Source organism: Sinohyriopsis cumingii, unplaced genomic scaffold (assembly GCF_028554795.1).
Source record: "Sinohyriopsis cumingii isolate HCF-2022 unplaced genomic scaffold, ASM2855479v2 utg002187l, whole genome shotgun sequence".
Taxonomy (NCBI): Eukaryota; Metazoa; Mollusca; class Bivalvia; order Unionida; family Unionidae; genus Sinohyriopsis; species Sinohyriopsis cumingii.
In genome coordinates this window covers 133,147-154,622 of record NW_028316149.1, presented here as the reverse complement: position 1 = coordinate 154,622, position 21,476 = coordinate 133,147, and the positions used below count along the sequence as shown (strand labels likewise).

At 34.6% G+C, this 21,476-nt stretch overlaps 1 protein-coding gene across 2 annotated transcripts in view; it reads left to right on the top strand.

Annotated features, from left to right (window-relative positions):
• The first annotated feature begins 513 nt into the window (after positions 1-513).
• Positions 514-21,476, top strand: part of LOC149770956 (uncharacterized) — an 88,569-nt gene continuing 67,606 nt past the window's right edge. Inside the window, exons 1-2 of one of the 2 annotated variants that reach the window (XM_089948942.1) lie at positions 514-1,280; positions 3,700-3,794. In XM_089948942.1, coding sequence (XP_089805068.1) covers positions 647-1,280; positions 3,700-3,794 — 729 coding nt within the window. In that variant the 5' untranslated portion in view covers positions 514-646. Of the gene's footprint in view, positions 1,281-3,699; positions 3,795-20,088; positions 20,453-21,476 lie in introns of those variants that run through there. The other variant, XM_089948943.1, reaches the window with a different exon arrangement.

Below are 21,476 nucleotides of genomic sequence, written 5' to 3'. Positions count from 1 at the left end.
ATCAGCATAAATGGTTTATATTTTCGAGAATTTTTTCCCGGCCTTTATTGGAATTTGAAACAAAATTGAAATTTTTAAGTGATACTGTTATAATTGTAAATTAGCGAAATGTTTTTCTAATTTTGTTATGGTTTTGTTAAGAAATGGAAGTAAAGTATATTGTATTTGATTTAGTGTGTGATCATGCTTTATTTATAGTTGTACTCGTTAAAATCGACAGCCATTATTCTGTTTGCAAAGCCGGTAGTCTATCCACCATTTACTCGTTTTGACTCAAATCCCGTTATTTTTTATGTTAAAAAATACAATATTTTCCCCTCACTTTTGTGTAGTCCCGTTTTGTGTAGTTGTTACGTGGTATTGGGATGGAGACATTTACTCTATAGCTTTCAAGAAATGACCCAGAGACTGAGTTATTTCATATTTTAATATAATTCTATATGTTTAATATTTTTGTGTAGATGTGTATTAATGTTTATATCACTTTATTTCCGCAGCCTACGAGTTCCCCTGGTACATCTCTATTGTCGTCTGCCAAGACAAGATAGTCGTCCTAGACCTCAGTACGTGGAAAGTCAAGATCTATCGACTCCAAGATGGAAAATTCCTGGCATCGTCAGACAGACGGGAGTCAATACCACGTGACATGTGTCTGATGAACGCCATGACAATTTGTGTCCTTCATCTCGACGGTCTGATAAATATGGTGCCCATTGATTCTTCAGACATGTCACCTGTTATTAAAACGACCAGGAGTTTACGTCTACAGGGAGTATTGGATGAATATTATGGTTTTGTCAGATTCCAGGATAATCTTGTTGTCAGTGGTTGGAAACATGGCAGGTTGTACTGGTGTATCGTGTCACTTGATGACGGCCATGTTGAGACGATTCACCAGATTTGTAAAGGGGACGGATGGATTAGTAGAGTGTCAACAAAAGACAACATGGTTTATGTCTCGTGTGATGCTGGTTATAAATCCCCTGACACTGGTGTCTATGGATTCGACATTTTGAATCCCAGCCAATGTAAATATACATACAAACATCAACGTCTACAAGCACCGACATCAATCGTTATAAATGAAGACGGGAATATTTTCGTATGTAACCGTGGATTCCCTGATGATTTCTGTATTCATCAACTTACAGCTTCATGTCAACTTGTCGCCATTTTCACAAAGGGAATTCCACTCCTTGCCATATTCTGGGACAATGGACGTCTGTATGCCACATGCTGGCATAGTAGTGACATTACTGTATTCCAACCCGTGTATCAAGGTAATTCATATTTCTTATATTTTGTTGACATAAAAAACTTTTAATGACGTCATAAATAAAATTACAAACTTTATTTATTGACAATTCTCAAAGATTTCATGTTAAATGTAGAAAACAAAATGTAAACACGACAGTTTCTTCATGCAGAACTGTCATGCTGACATGAAGTTAAGTATAAATAAATAGTATTTGTTGTTATAAAATTTATATTAAGTTCACTTTAATACTCTTAAGTGATATACATTTATTTATACTATTTATTTATAATATATTCATTTATATGTAAATAAAAATAACACAATTTTGATAGACAAAATTTATCAACTGCTGAAGGACGACGACATTTTGTACCGAGTTTATCCACCAGGTGTCGCTTTCATTTCCAGCGCGTGCCATTCAGATACAAAGATGGCCGTTGGATGTCTTCACCTGTAATGTACACCGTATTTTTTGACACGCTTTTAGAATTATTTAGCAAGAATATTCATATATTGTTTAACCTTGTCTACATGTCTAACAATGTCTACAAATGCTTCCTTATTTTAAAAATGAATTTATATTTATTTATATTTTCTATTTATCAAATTTTTGTAATTGGAAATTTATAGCACAACAACTGTCATTGAAAAAAAAATGTTTTTAAAACCCAGCGGAAGATGTTGCCAACAATCAGACAGGTACTCACTGTCCTTTCCGGGTTTCCGTTTGCACGAAAATCTTCCAATATTACGAATGCTTAATTTTAATATTTCTAACATCATTTGTAACAAGAATTGAGCAAAAAAGGAATAAAGTGTATTTGTATAAGCGTGTACTAAAACAATAAAGTTGCCAAAGTTACGAAAATAAAAGAAATTATTTGTCTAAGATGGCGAACAATATCTCATTTGTCTGATAAACCTTGGACTCACCCACATACATATTAGGCCTTATTAGTAAGGAAAATCCTATTTAGTGCTATGGTGATGTCAGTGTGGTTATATATTTGAAATTAATGAATTAAATGAGCAAATTTTGTACATTTGTTTCTAAGACTATGACGTTTATTCTGCCCCCCCCCCTCCTCGTTTTTAATCAGTTAAAAGTGTAGTTGGATATAGAGGAAAATCATTAATATTTTTTAAACTTTTTCATCTTGTTACATTTTTGTATAAAATAATCTGTTTCTGTGTGCATTGGAAATTGTGAAATAATAATTGACACTGTACATTTGTCACATTTCATAAGGATAATGTAAGCTTCTAATTTACAAAAAATAATGCAATATTGGTTTTTGAGGCAATTTAGCTTTATGATGCAAAACATATATTGTTTAATTTTCAAAAAGAACAAGAATAATTGTTTTGAAGCTAGATGACAGCATCCCCCCCCCCCATGGACAATTATCATAATATTGCAGTGTGGTGGCACAAAAAAAAATGTTTAAAGATGGGGGAATAACTTTATGTAGATAAAACAAACCTAAACGAAATACTGCAAAATCAAGTCTGATTCTCGTTAAAGTGATTTTTGTGAATTAATTGGGATTGAGCCCTGTAATCTCAAATCATGTTGAGGAAGACACTGGAGCAATTTGAAAACACACACGCCGACACACACACACACACACTTTCATTAGGTTGAATATATGCCATATTATTAATGAAAATCACACATATTTTGAATATGCACAGGCTAACAGTGCTAGAGCCAACTATGTCAGTCAGGTTCGAAATTTGAAATTGATGCATGAAATTAGCAATTTTTTTGCAGTTTTTTTATGAAGTTTTTCTGGTTTTATTTGTGTTCGTTTTAATTAAATCTGTAGCCGGGCATATAGGGATAGATAGAGAAATCATAATTTTTAAAACTTTATCAACCTAGATACAAGTGTCATTTTTGTACTCTCCCACCACGTAAACGAGAGAACCATCATATAATTTTGCAGTGGGGTGGCGAAAACAGTTACGAAGGAAAAGGAAGAAAGAAAAGAATATCCACCCCACCCACTTGTATAGATTTTATTTACAGATTTATTAAGTTTGAAAACGTGAAAACTAATTTTATGAAAATAAAACAAACATAATTAAATGAAATATTGTAAAGTTAAGTCTGACTGCTATTAAGTTGATTTTTATTACATGTAATTGGGGTTGAGCCCAGTAGCCTCAAATCTTGTTGAGCAAGACATTCAAGCTATTTCAAAACACCCCCACAGTCATTCTGAGATGTTCTCAGTACTTGGCAGGTTGAACAAGAAAGAACAGTCTTATCTGGAGTTTATCGAAATACTTTAAGACAGTAGAGCCCCTGATGTCTTATGAAAATTGAATTGTTCCCAGACATATTTTACTGTAATCTTTAGTTTGTACAGATTTTAATAAATACCTCATTCTTGTTGTATTGCTAATTAGTTGGGACAATTTTTTTTTTACTGTAGGAAGTCATAAAACTTCAGAAGTCCTAGTGAGTGATGAAAGAAAACAACCTGTCACTGAGGAGACAGCCATACAGATAGGACAGGGAAATGTAGTGGTAAGTACCTCATACATTCATTTTATATAGTTTACCACACTGTACTGGTGGATCACTTCCAGTATGACTCGTATCACAATACAGAATTTCTGAAGTGTGATATGCATTGATGATACAACTTTAATACTATTCAAGCATTTTTACTTTTGAATCAGGGTCTATTCTACAGGAGAATGAAAAGTTAGGGGGAGATGTAATTTCCCTCAATATTTGAAAGTCAGGGAAACATTTAAAAAATATCACAGGTTGTAAATAAAGACATAAAGGTGGAGCTGGAAAATAAGGAGCTTGCTTGTATTCAGGGCCAAATAGAGAGCGATCACAGACCCTGGGGTGAGAAACATCTGGGCCTCTCATAGTTCTTGTTCAAACAAAATTTTTCTTTTATAAAATTAAAAAGTGTTGTTTGGACATGGTCCCCCTTAAGGGCCCCGGGGATATATCACCAGGTGCCCCCCCCCCTTGTTGGTCTTGCTTGTTTTTTATTTGGTCGATTTGTTGGCATGACTTTTATAGCATTCTGCTGGTCTATGGTCTATTTATAAACCAGATAATATGGGATGGCCCATTTTCCATCAGTTGATGCTACTCCTAAACTTCATAGAGAATTGCCATGCATGTTTACTGACACATTCATATATCATAATGCTCTGATGGCCTAGTGGCTAGAGCATCTGCCTCAGAAATGGGAGGTTGTGGGTTCGAACCCCGGCTGAGTCATTCCAAAGAATTACAAAAATGGTACTAACAGCTGCCTCCCTAGGCACTCGGCATTAAGAGGTTAGTGTTAGGACTGGTTGGCCTGGTGTGACTGGGTGGGTCATCATGCTACATGTCTGCGGCATGATGACCCAGTGCTAGGCATCACTATACACTGCCACACTGCAGACATCGAAGCGATATGACTGAAAAATTGTTACAGTGACATTAAAATCCTAGTCACCACACACACACACACACACATATATATGCCAAGATATAGTTCGATCTTAGTGATAGGAATCAGTCAGAACTTCATAATCAATAATCGGTTCCACTTAACCAACTGGTTATTGATTATAATTGGTTACTAAAAGCAAATTTTAATTTTTGTTTGTTATACAGTTATATCTTTGATCAAGGGTTCTAGATGTTAATAAATGTACAGGAGTAATCTCTTTTAATGACATGTATACTTTAACCTGATAAGAATATTACATTTTTTTTCTATTGTGTTGTGTGTTGTTTTTGTTCTACAACTTTGTTAAATGAACGCAACCTTTTATGGCTGTCCATTTATGTGTAACTGAAATACTGTAGCAACCCCCAAAAATCCTTTCATTCGTATGAGATGGGTCTATAATTTAAAGTATAGAAGGATATGGGTTTCATGTTTGTCATTGTTTACAAATAATACAAGGGATTCTACATTTAAACTGAAACAAATCATCAAAATGTGTGTAAATTTAATAGCTCAACAATTTAACAGCTTGATCATGTAATCATGACTTTATGTTCCTAATTATGAAATTTTGCACCTATGGAGGGAATATCCTATGGTTATGTTTTCTATCTTAAATATTCTCAGCATGTTTTTTAATGTTTTCTAATTTCATGGTGTTTGTTTTTGTAATCATAGCATTATATGTTTTTTGTATCTTATATGTATTGTCCAATGTTGTAAAGCGCTTAGAGCTTCTAAAGATTAGGCGCTATACAAAGTCCCCATTATGATTATGATTATTATTATTATATTTGTAGTTGTAAAGGGAATTAATAATTCAGATAAATTTTACTGGCTGGGAGTTTTACTAGCCTTTGTGCATTGCATACAACTTAAAAGTAGCCTCTCTTCACACACAATCGATTATGGAATGTCACGATTATCTTATTGGTTTTCTGAACCAACGAATGATTGATTATAATCGATAATCGGAACAACACTAGTTGATCTTAACAAAAATGTTGCCACTTGGATATCCAACGTTGCCACCACAATTGCCATCTTAAAATTCGGAACGGAAGATCATATCGGCATGGAATTTTCACTAAAACACTTGCAGTGTCAATTTGGTCAGAGATCAAAATGACATCCAATAAACATGTAGCCATTTTGGCAGCCACTATCTAAATCTTTTTGATACTCCTTCTAAACAGAAAGTTAAATCAACTGGTCAGAGTTTTCCTCTGATCATTCCCACCACATCTTAATTGTTTTTTAAAACTATATGTTTGGGTATGGGTCAGAATGCATTGCCCATCAAAAAGTTGGAATTAACATAAACCACATTGGGGGTAGCTGGTTACTAATAAGTCTGGCAAAATTAAATGGCATGACATTCATCATTATTAGTAAGAATTCATCTTCTCAAAAATTGCAAATCAAACATTTATTATGTCTTTAATTTATTGACAGAAAAAGATGAAACATGTGTTGACAAAATTTGACCTAGTGCTCTCTAGTTTTCATTGTTGGTCACTTGAATCTAGCAGCTTATACTTCCATGACAATCAGAGGTCTAATTTTCATGCGACACCAAGAGAAGCTTCCTTCCCAATGGTGTTGTACAAAATATCAGAAATATTCAGTAAAAGTCATGTTTGTGAAAAACAATAAGATGACCTGTAATTTTCAATATTTATTCCAAGAACAACCACAAACCTGCTGCTGTTATATCAAGGTAGAAAAGCTAGATTCAGCACACAGAGAGAACATTCCAACATGTAGTCAACGTAATACTAACTAGAAAAGATATCCAGCATGGCCATGTATTGTTGGTCCTGTTGAAAATGGTTTTAATTTATCATCCAGTCTTCTTGTTACTTGTTCTATGTGATAACTGACAGATACATTATGGTTTTATACCAGAAAACTCATTGTGATCTCTAGTTGGTCCTAAATAAAATGGTGCTGATATGACCCTGAATATGTTGGTCATCTTGAAAATTGTCATTCTCTAATAGAAAGTAAATCAAAATGAGGTTTTCCACAAAATACTTTGATATATTGTTGGTCCTAATGAAAATGGTGCTAATCTATCATCCATTATGGCCTCATTGCAGCTACTGTGAAATATTGTTCTTGCTGCTGATACTAAATAGAAAGTTATATTTATATAGGGTTTTCAAAAGAAGACTTGTGATGTGTAGTTGGTCCAAAATAAGACTTGTGTTCTTCTGTCATCCAGTATGGCCCAGATAAAGCTATTATGAAATATTGTTCTTGCTACTCATCTTAACATAAAGTTGTATCGATGTAGGGTTCTCAAGAAAAGACATCTTATCATCTATAGTTAGTGCAACATGAAAACTAGGTCAATATGACATCCAATATGGCCACCATGGCTGACATTTGAAATCTGTTGCCATTGAAAGGTATGTCAACATAAGTGTTTTAGAAGATTTTTTTAATGTTTTGTATGTCCCATATAAATGGACATTCAATATAAGCATGAGAATATTTTGGTAAAATTTGTTTGAAGTTTAAAGCTGTTGAGTAGCATCAGTTAGCAAACAATGTAATGTTATAATTTTATTTCATTTATATATTTTTATTGATCATATAAATTGAAGTGCTCTATGCTGTATTTTACTTGGTTTTGAAATATGAACGAAGTATATTCATGTTGAGACTTGAAGTGTGCTGCTGAGGTGCTAATGTTTGTTAGAATTACTAATAATACTGTCGTTATTCAAAAATGTCTTTTTTAAAGCTATAAATGGTTATTTGAAATTATTACATGATTATTAGTTCTCAGCATAATGACTTTAACAACTAAATTTGTCTTTTGAATTTTAAGAGCAATGCAGGCTTGGAAATATTGCAAAAGACAGACATTTGTTTTGCCAAAATTCTTAACAATTAGTATGTATTCTACTCAAATTTTGATCATCTCTAATTTTGAAATTACAACAAAAATACTATGAATTATCAAGTTTTGAAAGCAATTGTCCATAAATTTGGTGGTCATAAAAGTAATTAAAAAAAAGTCTAGAGATAGAAAAATCTGAGTTGAGTAGATGAATACATACATACTGTATGGGTATACCTATAACTTTTGCGATACATTAACCTATGTTTGGTTTATAGATATGGCCTTTTCTTATTTAGTAACCACGTACAGGAATTGACTTCATGATATATGACTTGAAATATATTCATTCCATTGCAATTTGACCATTATCACAAGGATTTTATATTGCATATCCATTTGCGGACAAATTTCATTGGACTTGAAATTCATAACTCCTTGTTTGTTATTTCTTGAAGCTGTTTAAATGCTGTAATGAACATAAATATCATAAAGACATTATAATCTTTACTCAGTCTAATTGCATGAAGCAGAGTCTGATTGCTAAAGAAATATAAATTTCATAAAAAGTGCTCAACAAATTGAAGACTGGCATGGTTGGGACAAACATTTTGGAAAGAAATACTGCAAAATATTTTTGTATATACTTTTCTAAAGAATGTGACGACTTTTGCCTGCCAGTATGATTCACTTGTTGATACATAAAAAATGTATTCTTTTTGCTTTATTGGAAAATAAGTGCATGTTTTATGTTGAATATATCATTGTTTGTAGTTAGGGAATTACATAATGTATACTGTAGATTGGGTTTTGTTTGCAACGGATTCATCTTTGAACCATTTATGCATCAAAATAAAAACCATGCTAATTATATGCTCTTTACAGCATGCTTGCTTTTTGCATTCTTATGCACCCTTTGGCTTTCAATCACCCCCTGTTTCATGCTAACCTGCTTTGTAACATAGCTGCATGGTGAGTGGTATCTCTTCCATTTTCCATATAAGCCATTAGCCAGGAAACCTAGTACAGGACCTGGGGGTTCGGGTTAGAGGAAGACATGATTGGTTTGGTTTGTGGGTTTTAACACTATCAGCAATGAAAGCGCATACAGCATATACATGCTGGCCAGTATATTTGGTGGAGGAATAACCTGCGAAACTACCAGCAAGCTTTTTCACATACCTAAATTGGCTGAGCCGAGACCAACTCATGCAGAGGTGAAATGTGCGAATGAGCTGTAAAGGTGAGAGCATTACACTGACTCAGCTACCCATGGCTCCAGGAGAGGGGTAAATTGTGCTATACTAAAAATGAAATCAAGAATGATAGCCACAGTTATCTTACTATCACTGTGCATCTTTTGTTTATCATCATGTTTATTATACAGATATCCATTAGACCAGTCTCTATGTCACACTTTTACACCAGGTATACATGCAGGTCACAGATATTCCCAAGAATAGAGGAACCAGTCATACATATGTGTAGCAGACTTGGGTTAAATTACAATGTAATTGGTGCAATCGAGTAATTAATTACAATTACAGTGTACATGTATTTGCAACTGTAATTGAAAATCTCCAATATTATGATGTCCCTCGGTAGCATGTGTACAAGTGACATCAGCATTGTGGATGTATGTGGTTATTTGTAATTGTAGTACAATCAGATGAATGCCTGTGTGCATACATATCTTAAAATTAATTGAATAACCAAACTCTGATTTTTGGTTCCTCAGTTTTATTGCAAAAAGAATTTCATCAAACTCAACAATAATAGATGTAAATATGTAATTATACAATATGTTTAAGAATTAAAAATAATTTAAACTATCATCTTATTTGTTTCTACTGGCACAAGGTTGAATATCACAGTAAAACAGACAAAATAAAATTTAGGTTGACAACTAAAATCTCAATTACACCAGTTGAAAAAATAAATAATGAAAATTTCAAATCACTAAACATTCAAATGGACATGTAATCTTTGCTATATGAAAATTAAAGCTGTATGCTTATAATGAAGAACAACATAATTTTTACAGTAACTTAAATAATATTCATTAAACAATAATCATCTCACATGGAACATAATTTCTTTGTGGAGAAATATAAAAACAAAGCCTTCTACAAAACTTAAGAAATTTTTGGAAAAATGAATAAAAAACTAGGGATGACCCAGAAGTGAACCCTAGTGAGGTCACTGCCTGAGGTCACACACTGCATTAGACCAAGAAGTAACAGCAGGAAAACAATTGCCAACTGTAGGCTCAAAACAACAGTAAGAAAATATATAACAGATACAGGTATTTATCATATTACAGTTGGTTGCATTCACTGCCAACGAATTTCATTGCTGATCACTCTAAAACAGGCATATCACATATCGATGCCCACCCCCACCCCCATGTGACACTGCTGTAAACTAGCTAAATCCTCACATTACCTTATTCTTAATGTGAAGTGTCCTCACAAACATAAACAAGTTACAATACAATATTTATGCCCTTGTTGAAAAATAAACATTTTAAACAAATATAATTGATTCTGGTCTATACAATAATCATAACAACACAAACAGAAAAATTATGAGTGTGCAAGAAATAAATCAGTATCTGCAAAATATCAACAATAAGAGAAAGTTATCCATGATATTGACTGTGTCCTGAGAACTCAAATCATGCATAAATATAACTAGCCATGTAAAAGTATGCTGATCACTTTATATAACAAATGTAATTCTTTACTGCTATATCCATAAACCACAAGAACACTAATACAGACTGTCAATATGCTAATACAGCAGTTAAATGAAACATTCAGTATAACCCATCGACATATCAGATGAAATAATTATAAGTGTGACAACTGTAACCATATGACAAGAAACTGAGCATATAACTCCTAACATAAACTGAACCTGTGTGTACAATATGAACCCTATTAACTTTTCCATTGATCCTGTGTGTACAGTATGAACCCTATTTACTATTCCATTGATCAATTAAATTTGAACTTGACATTGAATATCATTATCCAAAATGCATAGAGAATTTAAATTTCAAGTTTATGGAAAATAACTTTTGCACATTAATTAAGACATTTCAAATAATTTTTTTAATCATTGACATAGGATATATTACATGGGAATACTTAATTCAGTTACTTTGCAAAGACCCTAAATAAATATTCCATAAAGTTTGTTTAAATGTAAATTTCAGTATCACTCTATGTCAAAATCGTTAGGGTAGTGATTTTCAACACAGGCCAGAATTAAATTAATTTTAGCATATGACCCAGTCAGATATGATACAACAACCAAAAAAAAAATCACTGTCTCACTCTTTGTATATGTAATATTGTGATTTTAATTTAATGTGTATGATGTTTGCCCTTCATCTATCCTTCTTTGAATCTCTCTCATCTACTATATCTCCTCTGCTCCTGTCTTCTTCGCTTTTTGATCCATTCTCCACCAGGTTCTTCCATTCTATCAATCCATCAGTCTCACATAATTTTTCCTTTAACAACTCTTCCATGGTTGCCTTCATTTCATTAAACATTTTCGTTCGCTTCCTTAGAGTTTCTGCCACTTTTCACGATGACTTGGCTGAATCTTGTAGCCCATCTCTTAATGCATCTAAGGCCACATGCATGGCCCAGATAAGGCCAGTGATGACATTTCCCACCTTCTCCATCATTTGATTTGAACATGATGCTATTGCTGTCCCTGAGCTGGAACTGGACCATGATTAACTCTAATACTGCAAGGCCAGCAACTCCTTACCTGTACCACAGAAGTTTCATTCAGACTTTGTTCAGTGACCGACTTGCATAAGCGATGACACTTTCTTGGCCATTCTAAATCTGGGACAGGATTGCACATTCCAGCATCACATGCATCTGTGTCAAGGATAAAAGTTCCTTCATCTCCTGGAAAAGCCAAGAGTTCCAGACCTGATAAAACCCTTTTCAATTGATTGAAAGTTATTTGGCACTGTTTTGTCCATTCCAGTCAGCTGTCATTCTTGGATAAGGCAAACAGTGGCTTGCCTATCTTTGAAAAATCTCCAATAAAGCGTCTGTAGTAGGAGCAGGTACCCAAGAACAGATGGAGTTGCAGTCACATTTTCTGGATCCTTCCATTGGAGTATTTTTGCATCAGCTATATGTCTCGGCTTCAAATTGGACATCATATGCATTGCAATACAGCTCGAGTCTTTGCATGTGTTCGCAGAAAGTAGTTCCATACACTATGATGTCATCTAAATAGATGATACAGGAAAAAATACTGCAATCCTTTCAATGCAAGCTCTACCACTCATTGAAAGGTTGCAGGACTGTTAATCAAACCCAGAGACATAACTGTAAGTTCAAATAAACCATGCTTAGTCACAAATGCAGTCTTAGAGATATCTTTGTCCCTAAACTGGCACTTGAAAGTATCCTGATCTAAGATCTAACATGCCAAAAAATCTTGCACCGTAACTGCATCAAGGCATTCATTCACTCTTGGTATAGAAAAATCATCCACTTTTGTCAATTCAGTTTCCTGTAATCTGCCCATGGATGGACAGTACCATTTTTCTTTCTGACCAACACTATTTTAGATGCCCATGGAGAGCAGGATTCTCTAATTGCACCTTTGGCGTTCAATTTATCTATAACTTCTTTCTCTTCATTAGCAAATGCCAGTGGTACTCTTATGAAGGGCAGTGCTTTATGGGTTTTGTGTTCCCTACAGTGTTGATCATGTGTTCTGCAAGAATAGTAAGTCCTAAGTCATTCTCATCTTGAGAGAAAACAACTTGGAAATCAGAGAGTAGTTTTGCTAATTCTTTCTGTTGCAGAAACTTCTTCCCATCTGATGATTCTCTAAAAATGGCTTTCAAATATTCAGGTAAATCTTTTTCTCAGATTTTCTTCTGTGTACTTCTTTGAGCTTGTTTTGCAATCCTGGTTAGAGTTTTCCCTTCTTTACAAGTATATTTTATATAATCTGGAAGCCTGCCTGGGGTCACAACCCCAACCTTTATGGTAGTTGTAGCATTTAGATTAACAAGGCTAGAAGCCATCACAAAGGGATAACTTTTTTCATAATGCAGTGTTGGTTCAATAAAAACATCACATTCACCTTTCTGATCATCAGTTATATGGCGATCAACAAACGTATTTACAGTCTGTCCACTCAAACCAGGCATGATGCAATTATCATCTTAAACACTTTTGATTTGATTGTTAACAATCTGTTGACACTTTATCTCTTTGCCATCAATAAATATTTTATTCTCACTCAGAATAATGTCTGCCAGCTTCTGATGAGATCCTTTTAATGCATCAATACCAAGGGAAACTTCATCTTCGATTTTAGCAACAATTGCTACTTTATCCATCTTGACAGTGTCTAGTTCTAAGGTGACTTTACAATTCCCATAATCCAAAAGTGTTTTTCCTGTTTCATGTACTAGACAATCTTTTCTCCTTAATTCTGGTCTTTCAGACTCCTCTATTTTCTTGTATACATGTTCAGCTAGAACAGTTTTCTTGGCACCAAGTCTACTACAAATGTAACTGGGATTCCCTGTACAAAACCCTTGATATATATGCCATTTGACACTGGTATACCTCTACAAACAGGTATATTGACAGGTATATTAATGTTTGTTCATTGGACAATTGCTTAATTTGATCACCACTGAGGCCATTTTCGTTTACAACATGGACTGTCTCTTGACCAACGAAGCCATCCTTAATTTTTTTTGGGGGGGGGGCACCACACAGATGCCCCCCCCCCCGAAGCCAAAAAAAGTGTTTCATGTTTCACTGAGTCCCCTAGATATGTTGCTTTGTTTTTTAATTTAAACAGAATTTCGATCAAAAATTTTAAACGAATTTTTGACTGGGTATTTATTACCTATTGTATTCTATAGGATTGTTCTTCCGAGTCGGTTTCGAACACCTGACTCGAAGTCCCTCTCCTAGTATCTTTGTTACCTTGGCTAAAGGTCGCCTACGTCCCGTGTTTGCTATGTGTGATTGTGCTATATGTTTGTTCGTGCTATAGTTGTGTTCGTGTTGGGACAGCCGTCTATTTCAAATTCTTCCCCAGTTGTCATGCGATCCTTTTAACGTGGATCTTCTAGATTTTGTACATATTTATGTTTCGAAGTTTTTAGAATAAGATTTTTGAATTTTGGGCGTAGTAACAGTGTAATAATATTTTTAGGGGAAAAAAAAACTGTTTTAGGGTGTGCTACGTGTGCTTCGTTCTTCGCAAATCTATGTTCTGCTGAGGTCAGCTGTGTTCAAGAGAGCTCCATATTTACTTTATTTTTTTACTTCACTCTCTCGAACTTGGCTACCTTTATTTATTTATTATGTTTCCGAAAAGGGTTGGCAACATTTTTATTTCCTATACAGTTGAGTGACAGTATAGGTGTTAGTATAGATTGGTTTCTATTGTGTTGTATGTCTACTTTTCCGGACCATGTTGCATGTCTGTTCCTTCCTTCCTAGTTCCATGTGAGTGTAGGTCTCTGTCCGTGTTTCGTTCCTATAATTCTCAAAGATAAAAGAAAGGTGTTAGTATTCAATATACATTTACTTAAATATAAATGGAGATGTATACTATTATTTATCAGGAGTAGGCAGGAGTAATGTCCCATTGGGGTAACTACCATTGGTATCCTTAATAGCTACCGGGCAAGGCCTTCCATTGATTAAAGTTGAAGTGTGAGTTGCCAAAGTAGATGGAGAAAATCCCATAATGTACATACATTTCTTTTTGTTAAGTATTCTGATGTAAAGTAAATGTAGCTGGGTAAATTAGCTGGCTCCTGGCTGATAAGGAACGGCCTGACAGATGTCTCACATTATGAGAGTTTATCATCTAGGGATAAATTAGTTGGCTCCTGGCTGATAAGGAAAGCCCTGACAGATGTCTCACATTATGAGAGTTTATCATCTGGGTAAATTAGCTGGCTCCTGGCTGATAAGGAAAGCCCTGACAGATGTCTTACATTATGAGAGTATATCATCTAGGGGTAAATTAGTTGGCTCCTGGCTGATAAGGAAAGCCCTGACAGATGTCTCACATTATGAGAGTTTATCATCTGGGTAAATTAGCTGGCTCCTGGCTGATAAGGAAAGCCCTGACAGATGTCTTACATTATGAGAGTATATCATCTAGGGGTAAATTAGTTGGCTCCTGGCTGATAAGGAAAGCCCTGACAGACGTCTTACATTATGAGAGTTTATCAACTAGGGGCAAACTCAAGTTCTATCTGTGGTCATTATTTTCAACTACAATTACCACCACACATATCTTTGACACTTAATTGAAAAGACATAAGTGGAGCACCACTGTTTAAGTTTGGCATTTTATATTACCACAACTTTCATTTCCTGTGTATATTCTGAAATAGTAGGCAAACAAGTAATGCTTAATAACAACAATAACAATACTGGTAAGGAAGTAATACTAAAACTAATAATAGGAACTACAAAGTTACAGTGATACTGATAAGGAACTAACACTTTAAAACAATAACAAGATCAACAACAACAGCGATTGTGATAAGGATCTATCACCTAATAACATGCAGAACAATAAGAACAACAGCTATACTGACAAAGAACACTGAAAACCAATAACAACATGAAGAACAATAACAAGAATGATGGGAACAAGAACAGCAATACTGATAAGGAACTAACACTTAATGACGGGGCCCCGAGTGGTTTAAAGTGCTCACTGTTATGAATCACTGCCATCTCACCTGTGTCTGTGTGAGTTCAAGTCTCAGGTTCGGCCATTGTGGGCATGTGAGAAAGCTTGCCAGTAGCTTCTTGTGGGTTGGTGGTTCTTTCTTGAGTTTTCCCAGGCTCTTCCTCCACCATTTATACTGGCCACCAATGACCACCAGTTTATAACAACAGTTCTAATGTTTAAGAGTATGAAGAGACAATATACAAAAACACATGCATACAAACAGTTCAGGTGTTTAAGAGTGTCAAGAGACAATATACAAACACACATTCATACAAACAGTTCAGGTGTTTAAGAGTGTAAGGAGACAATATACAAACACACATAATACAAACAGTTCAGGTGTTTAAAAGTGTATGAATAGACAATACAAAAACACATGCATACAAACATTTTGGGTGTTTAGGAGTAAAGAGACAATATACAAACACACATGCATAGAAACAGTTCAGGTGTTTAAGAGTGTAAAGAGACAATATACAAAAAAAATGCATACAAACAGTTTAGGTGTTTAAGAGTGTAAGGAGAAAATATACAAAAACGCATACAAACAGTTCAGGTGTTCAAGAGTATGAAGTGAGTGTGTGTGTGTGTGATTTAGATTTTTGATGTAGCTTTAACAATTTTTCAGTCATATATGATGTCTGCAGTGTGGCAGTTTATTGAGATGTCTGGCACTGGGGCATCATGTCGGATACATGTTGCATCATATCCAACCCAGTCATATTGTCCTGAAACCAGGCAGTTCAGTCCTAACACCAATTTCTTAATGCTGAGCACCAAGGTAGGCAGTTGCTAGTACCATTTTTATGTCCTTTTATGAGTCGGCTAGGGTTCGAACCTGAGCAACTTCCTGCATCTGAAGTGTACGCTCTAGCCACTTAGACCACTGGAGTGGTCAGTATGAAGTGACAATATATATACAAGCAGTTCAGATGCTTAAGAGTTTGATGTGAGAATATACAAAACACACATGCATAAAAACAAAGTATTTAAGAGTAGAAAGAGAGAAATGCTCTATGGAAGGAGTGCTAGACTTGACAAGAGGAATATGTACAATTTTAGATTACCTGGCCAAACGTTGTGTGATAATATAATATGATCCTGCATCTGTATTGTAGTGTGTAGCGGTTTGCTACTGATGGTGGTGTTGTGAGGTTGTACCTTCTTACAAGGTGCCCACTTTATTTGGCCATTGTTATCTAGAGGGTGATCGCCCTCGGTATTGTTGCCTGGATCAAGTAAATTTTAAAATAAAATGTGAAATTATAGATCGAATAAATAAGTCTAGCAGATATATAGAACATAATGACATGAGGATCAGTACATGAAAAAACAATTTAATCAATTACACATACAACTGTGATAATACATTACATTCGGAAGATACACTTCATTTAAATAAATCTTTCACCAAATTTCAAACACAAACATATTTATAAAAATAACTGATCTGTTTTAAATTATAGAATTAGTTCATCATATAATTGAGTGATCGATCAAAGTCATTGCCTTGTACAACTTCAAAACCTGCTTATTCCAGTCCACTCCAACTTCACTCTGGTGGTTCCTCTAGGTCCTTTCGCTTTTTCCCCTTTTCCAACCTCCCTACTGTCTCGCCTCTTTTCGGCCCTCAAACTTTGTGTGGGTAGGTGGATGTGTAAGTACTATTTAGATATGTAGATACTTGGATAAGTAGGTATGTGGATACTTCAGTGGATACGTCCATGGAGCTATTTCCCCATTCACATAAACAGAGAAGCAACCTAAATCTTATGTTAGTTGTCCTACTGGGAATAGATCATTTCTCCCCTATTGTTATGTCAGATATCGTTCTATCGGAATTCAAACAGACCAAAGGCTATCTGGTCAAGCTAAACATGGCAGACCATAAACAAATCTAGTTCCACAAGATTGATGTACTTCCTAATGGCTGTTTCATCACTGATTCCCATTAACATTACATGAGACATAACAGTTCTGTTCTCATCTAAATTACACGAATGAATGAAATTCATTATATGGCTTAACTACATTATTTTCAGCAAATACACACATTCAAATCTTTATCATACGTGGAATCATCTAAGATCGGTGAATTCAAATAGATTATCGTAACTCATATCACCTAAAGTAATGCATGAAAGTCTTAGATTCCTATAGCAATCAAGACGACAAATTCAAACAATTCGTCAAACTCGTTTAAAGAAGATCATTGTGCGAATTCAGATAGATTAACTCAAATACAGTTACACACATTTCAAAAGAATTGATCTATGGATTTAAACAAATAAATTCATGCAAATATAACAATTAAATTCAAACAAATCATTATATTGGTATCAATGAACTATATGAAATTGATGCAGATACATTGTGCTTTCAAGCTTTGTTCGCTTCTACTGCCAAAATTGTGTTTCTTGACTTTCCAGACATCCTGTCCCTTTGACCAATGTTTTATGAGAGAATTTCTTCCAAATTTACTATTGGAGTCCCTTATGTTTTCACTCTTGCAGGAAAATTGCAGACTGACTAGATTTTTTCAATGAGGGCAATATAACACCAAGAATTTAAATGTGGGAACCATGCCCCTTATTTAGCGTAACCATTCAGGATTAAATATATTTACCACCTTTTATAACTAGGCACCAAAATTGCGGTCAGCATGACTTATAGTATTCCAAAGAACAGATCTGGAAAATTTCAAATCTGACAGTTCATATATAAAATCAAAGGTAACCTTCCCTTTTCTAGTCATCTAACGGTTAAGTAAACAAAGGCTTAATTAAGAATCACTTCCTCTTCCAACACAGACATTAGAAATCATTGCAGTATAGCGATTTAACAAGCACCTGTCCCCATAAATCTAATTATTCTCTGGCCCAAATTAATGTGCTCTTCATAGATCGACAGAAATTTGCATACTTACGTAGTGTATTGATGATCATGTGTGCATCATTTTCTTTTATATTTTATTCCAAAGTGCTCATGAATTTTGATCAGACTTTATATAAATATTTCTTAGGAGGTTGTTCTGTTAGTTTTCCTGGCAACTAGGTAGAATGCTACCTAGATGATTTGAGTTAAAGTTATGAATATTTGTACATAAAAATTTTTAAGATGAAATTTCCTTTTCAGATTTTTAGCTCTGTAACCTCCTTAGGCCCCCCCCCCTCCAAGAAATGGGTGTGTTTCCTATTGCACTGATTTTAAAATTTTTGTAGTCAGGTAGGGTATTTTTTATACCCCAGGGAGAAAAGATGCTAGGGTTGGCAGTAAAATGACGTATCATGTAGTCATCTTAGTAATCTTGCTTGAATTTTTAGTGGCTGTTTTTTGCCAGAGAATTTTCTATACTGTACTAGTTTCTATTTTGATATTTAAATGCTAAGATTCTACCTCATGATTTAGTTTCTTCAAAATCTTTTATCTGTATCTAATTGTGTCTATTTTCATTTTGTTATATTTTCCTTATTTTAGGATCCAAAATTATATTTTATTAGTCTTTTTAATATTTGTTTATGTTACAGTGGGTTTGGGATTTTAATTATTTTATTAGTTTTGTAAAATTGATGGAAGTTTTTGAGTTTTATCCCAAATCAATCTTTACATAAGGCTGTCCATGCATAATTCATTTTTTTCACAGATTCCTTAACCTATTAATTTATATGGACTGATCACATGTTCATTTGTAATATAAGGTTCGTTTAGACAATTGGATTCCTCTCTCCCATATAAAAACCGCTCTGGTGTCTTAATGCCTGGTGGTTAATGTCCACATCAGATGCAGGAGGTCGCAGATTCAAAACCTTGATGAGTCATACCAGCAACTTTTAAAAATGGTACTAACAGCTGCCTTGCCTAGGTGCTCAGTATTAAGAGGTTACTGTTGGGACTGGTTGGCCTGGTCTCATGATCATGTGACTGGGTGGAACATCATGCTACATATCTGCATGATGCTACAGTGCTAGACATCTTTATAAACTGACACACTGCAGACATCATAGTGATATGACTGAAAAATTTTTAAAGCTGCATTAAAAATCCATTTCAAGCACACTCTCCCATACACATTTTTATTGTTTTTTTCCTTCCTATGTCAAATGATTTTTAATTATCAAAATTTATGAGATATATACCATGCTGAGCGATATGAATATGATTTTGATATTTGTATCCCAAGAAGTTTATAAGTATATTCTTTTCCAAGTGTCTCTGGTTTTGAATTAGTATATTTTGATAATTACAAACATATTCATATGTGGTTGTAACCATATTGTTACTCTTAATGCTTTTACCTGTTGCTTTTTTATGTTCTGGTGGGAGTCCATTGTGATTCCCTATTCATTTTTCTGTTAATAATATTTCTGCCTTAGATTGGAACCATTATATGCAATTCATTTTTTTTTTAAATTTAACAATGTAACTATTTTTATGTAATTCATAAATTCTAATTATGATGGTGTACCTTGTATAAAATTGGTAAAGTCATACGTTGGAGCCTTTTTTTTTTTCTTCTTGTGCCATTAATGGGGATTTTAATTGCACTTTTCATTATTTCTTATTCTAAGGCTTAGAGTATCTGTGACTGTCACGTATATTAACATGGACAGCACACATCTATGCTATTTATTTCATTTCTAATGAAATTTTGGATTTTGTTCTAAACCTTTACTCTACTGACCCAATCTTATCAAGTCCAAAATTTAAGACTACAGCCCCTTTACCTAAATACACAGTGTGTGCAGACGTTTACATGTGACTTGTACCATAGCCATGTACATTGCGGAAGTGTTAGAAACATATTGTCACATACTGCTTTTATGTAGAAATCACGTGCAAGTATTATGGTAAACAAAGCATGGATTGGCGGGCATTACAATCATTCAGCCAATCCGAAACGACCTTGTTGCCTTGTTGTGTGACTGGAACCTAGCACGTTGACTTGCAAACTGTGATTGAAATCATCAAAAGTCACACAATAATCGGAGATATCATCATTGATGACAACTTTACTCGAATACTTGGATGTAACCTTTGACTGCTTGAGGAGCTAATTATATTTGACACTCTTGCATTGTTGTACAAGATATGCAAAAGGTAACGATCATTTCGTTTTACCAGGAGTCATCTCAAAATGTTCACGCACTTCTCCAATAACAACGCGTGCGACTAGAATCAGCTGATCGAGAAACTACGCAAGGTTGTGGCATAGCAGTATATGCTGTGCATTAACAGTAAATTGGAGATCATATATTTTAATATTTAAGATGGCGACTGCCTACTCTGTACATATTATAACCTGGGTTTTTAAGAGAATAATTTCCTCGTGAACATATTTAATTTTAAGTTGATCATGTGATAAAAATATCTGTGCTGTTGTCTTCCCTCACCCCGATTCAGTAGTTTCTGAAATCACTTGTACATGGCGTTCTTATTTCTGAGGCAAACAAATGTTTCCAGTATGCCGACCGTCCATGTTTCTTATTGCCGCCCTAGTACCCCCTCCCCGTTGGTATAAAATAAAGTACCCCCCAGTCACATTGTTTTATTTATTTTTTGTAAAAGAAACGAAGTTGCCTACCCTAATTTTAAAATCATTGCAATAGGAACGTGTTTTTTTTTCCTTGGGGAACACAAGTGCTGTTTAGAGATATGCCCCTTTAGTGTCACTACAATAAAATGTTATATTCATATGGCCATTATGGGGACAGTTGTTGGCACTTCTAGTCGGGCTGTTGTCCAGACGTCAAGATCAGTGAACAATTATTGCATTTTTTTCATTATATCACAAATTGAACGAAGCGTTTTGAGTTGTTTTGAAAATTTAACTATTCTTGATTACGACTGGCCTAAGTTGGAAATTAGCAGATGCAATTAGGATAAATTAGCAGTGTTGGAACTACTGAGGGGTGCAGACCGGTGTCTTCCCTTGTGTTATATTATTCCAGGTTAGAACCCCCATCCCTTGATTTTCTTTGTAACGAGCCCCTGTGAGCAGAGATGCCGCCAGGGCAAGTGATTATTTGTACGCATTTGCACCTTTCAAGACCAGTGATGTCTGATAACTCCTCCAAAGTGGTTTAAAGTCGTGCGTATGAAAATGTATTCTGCACATCCTATG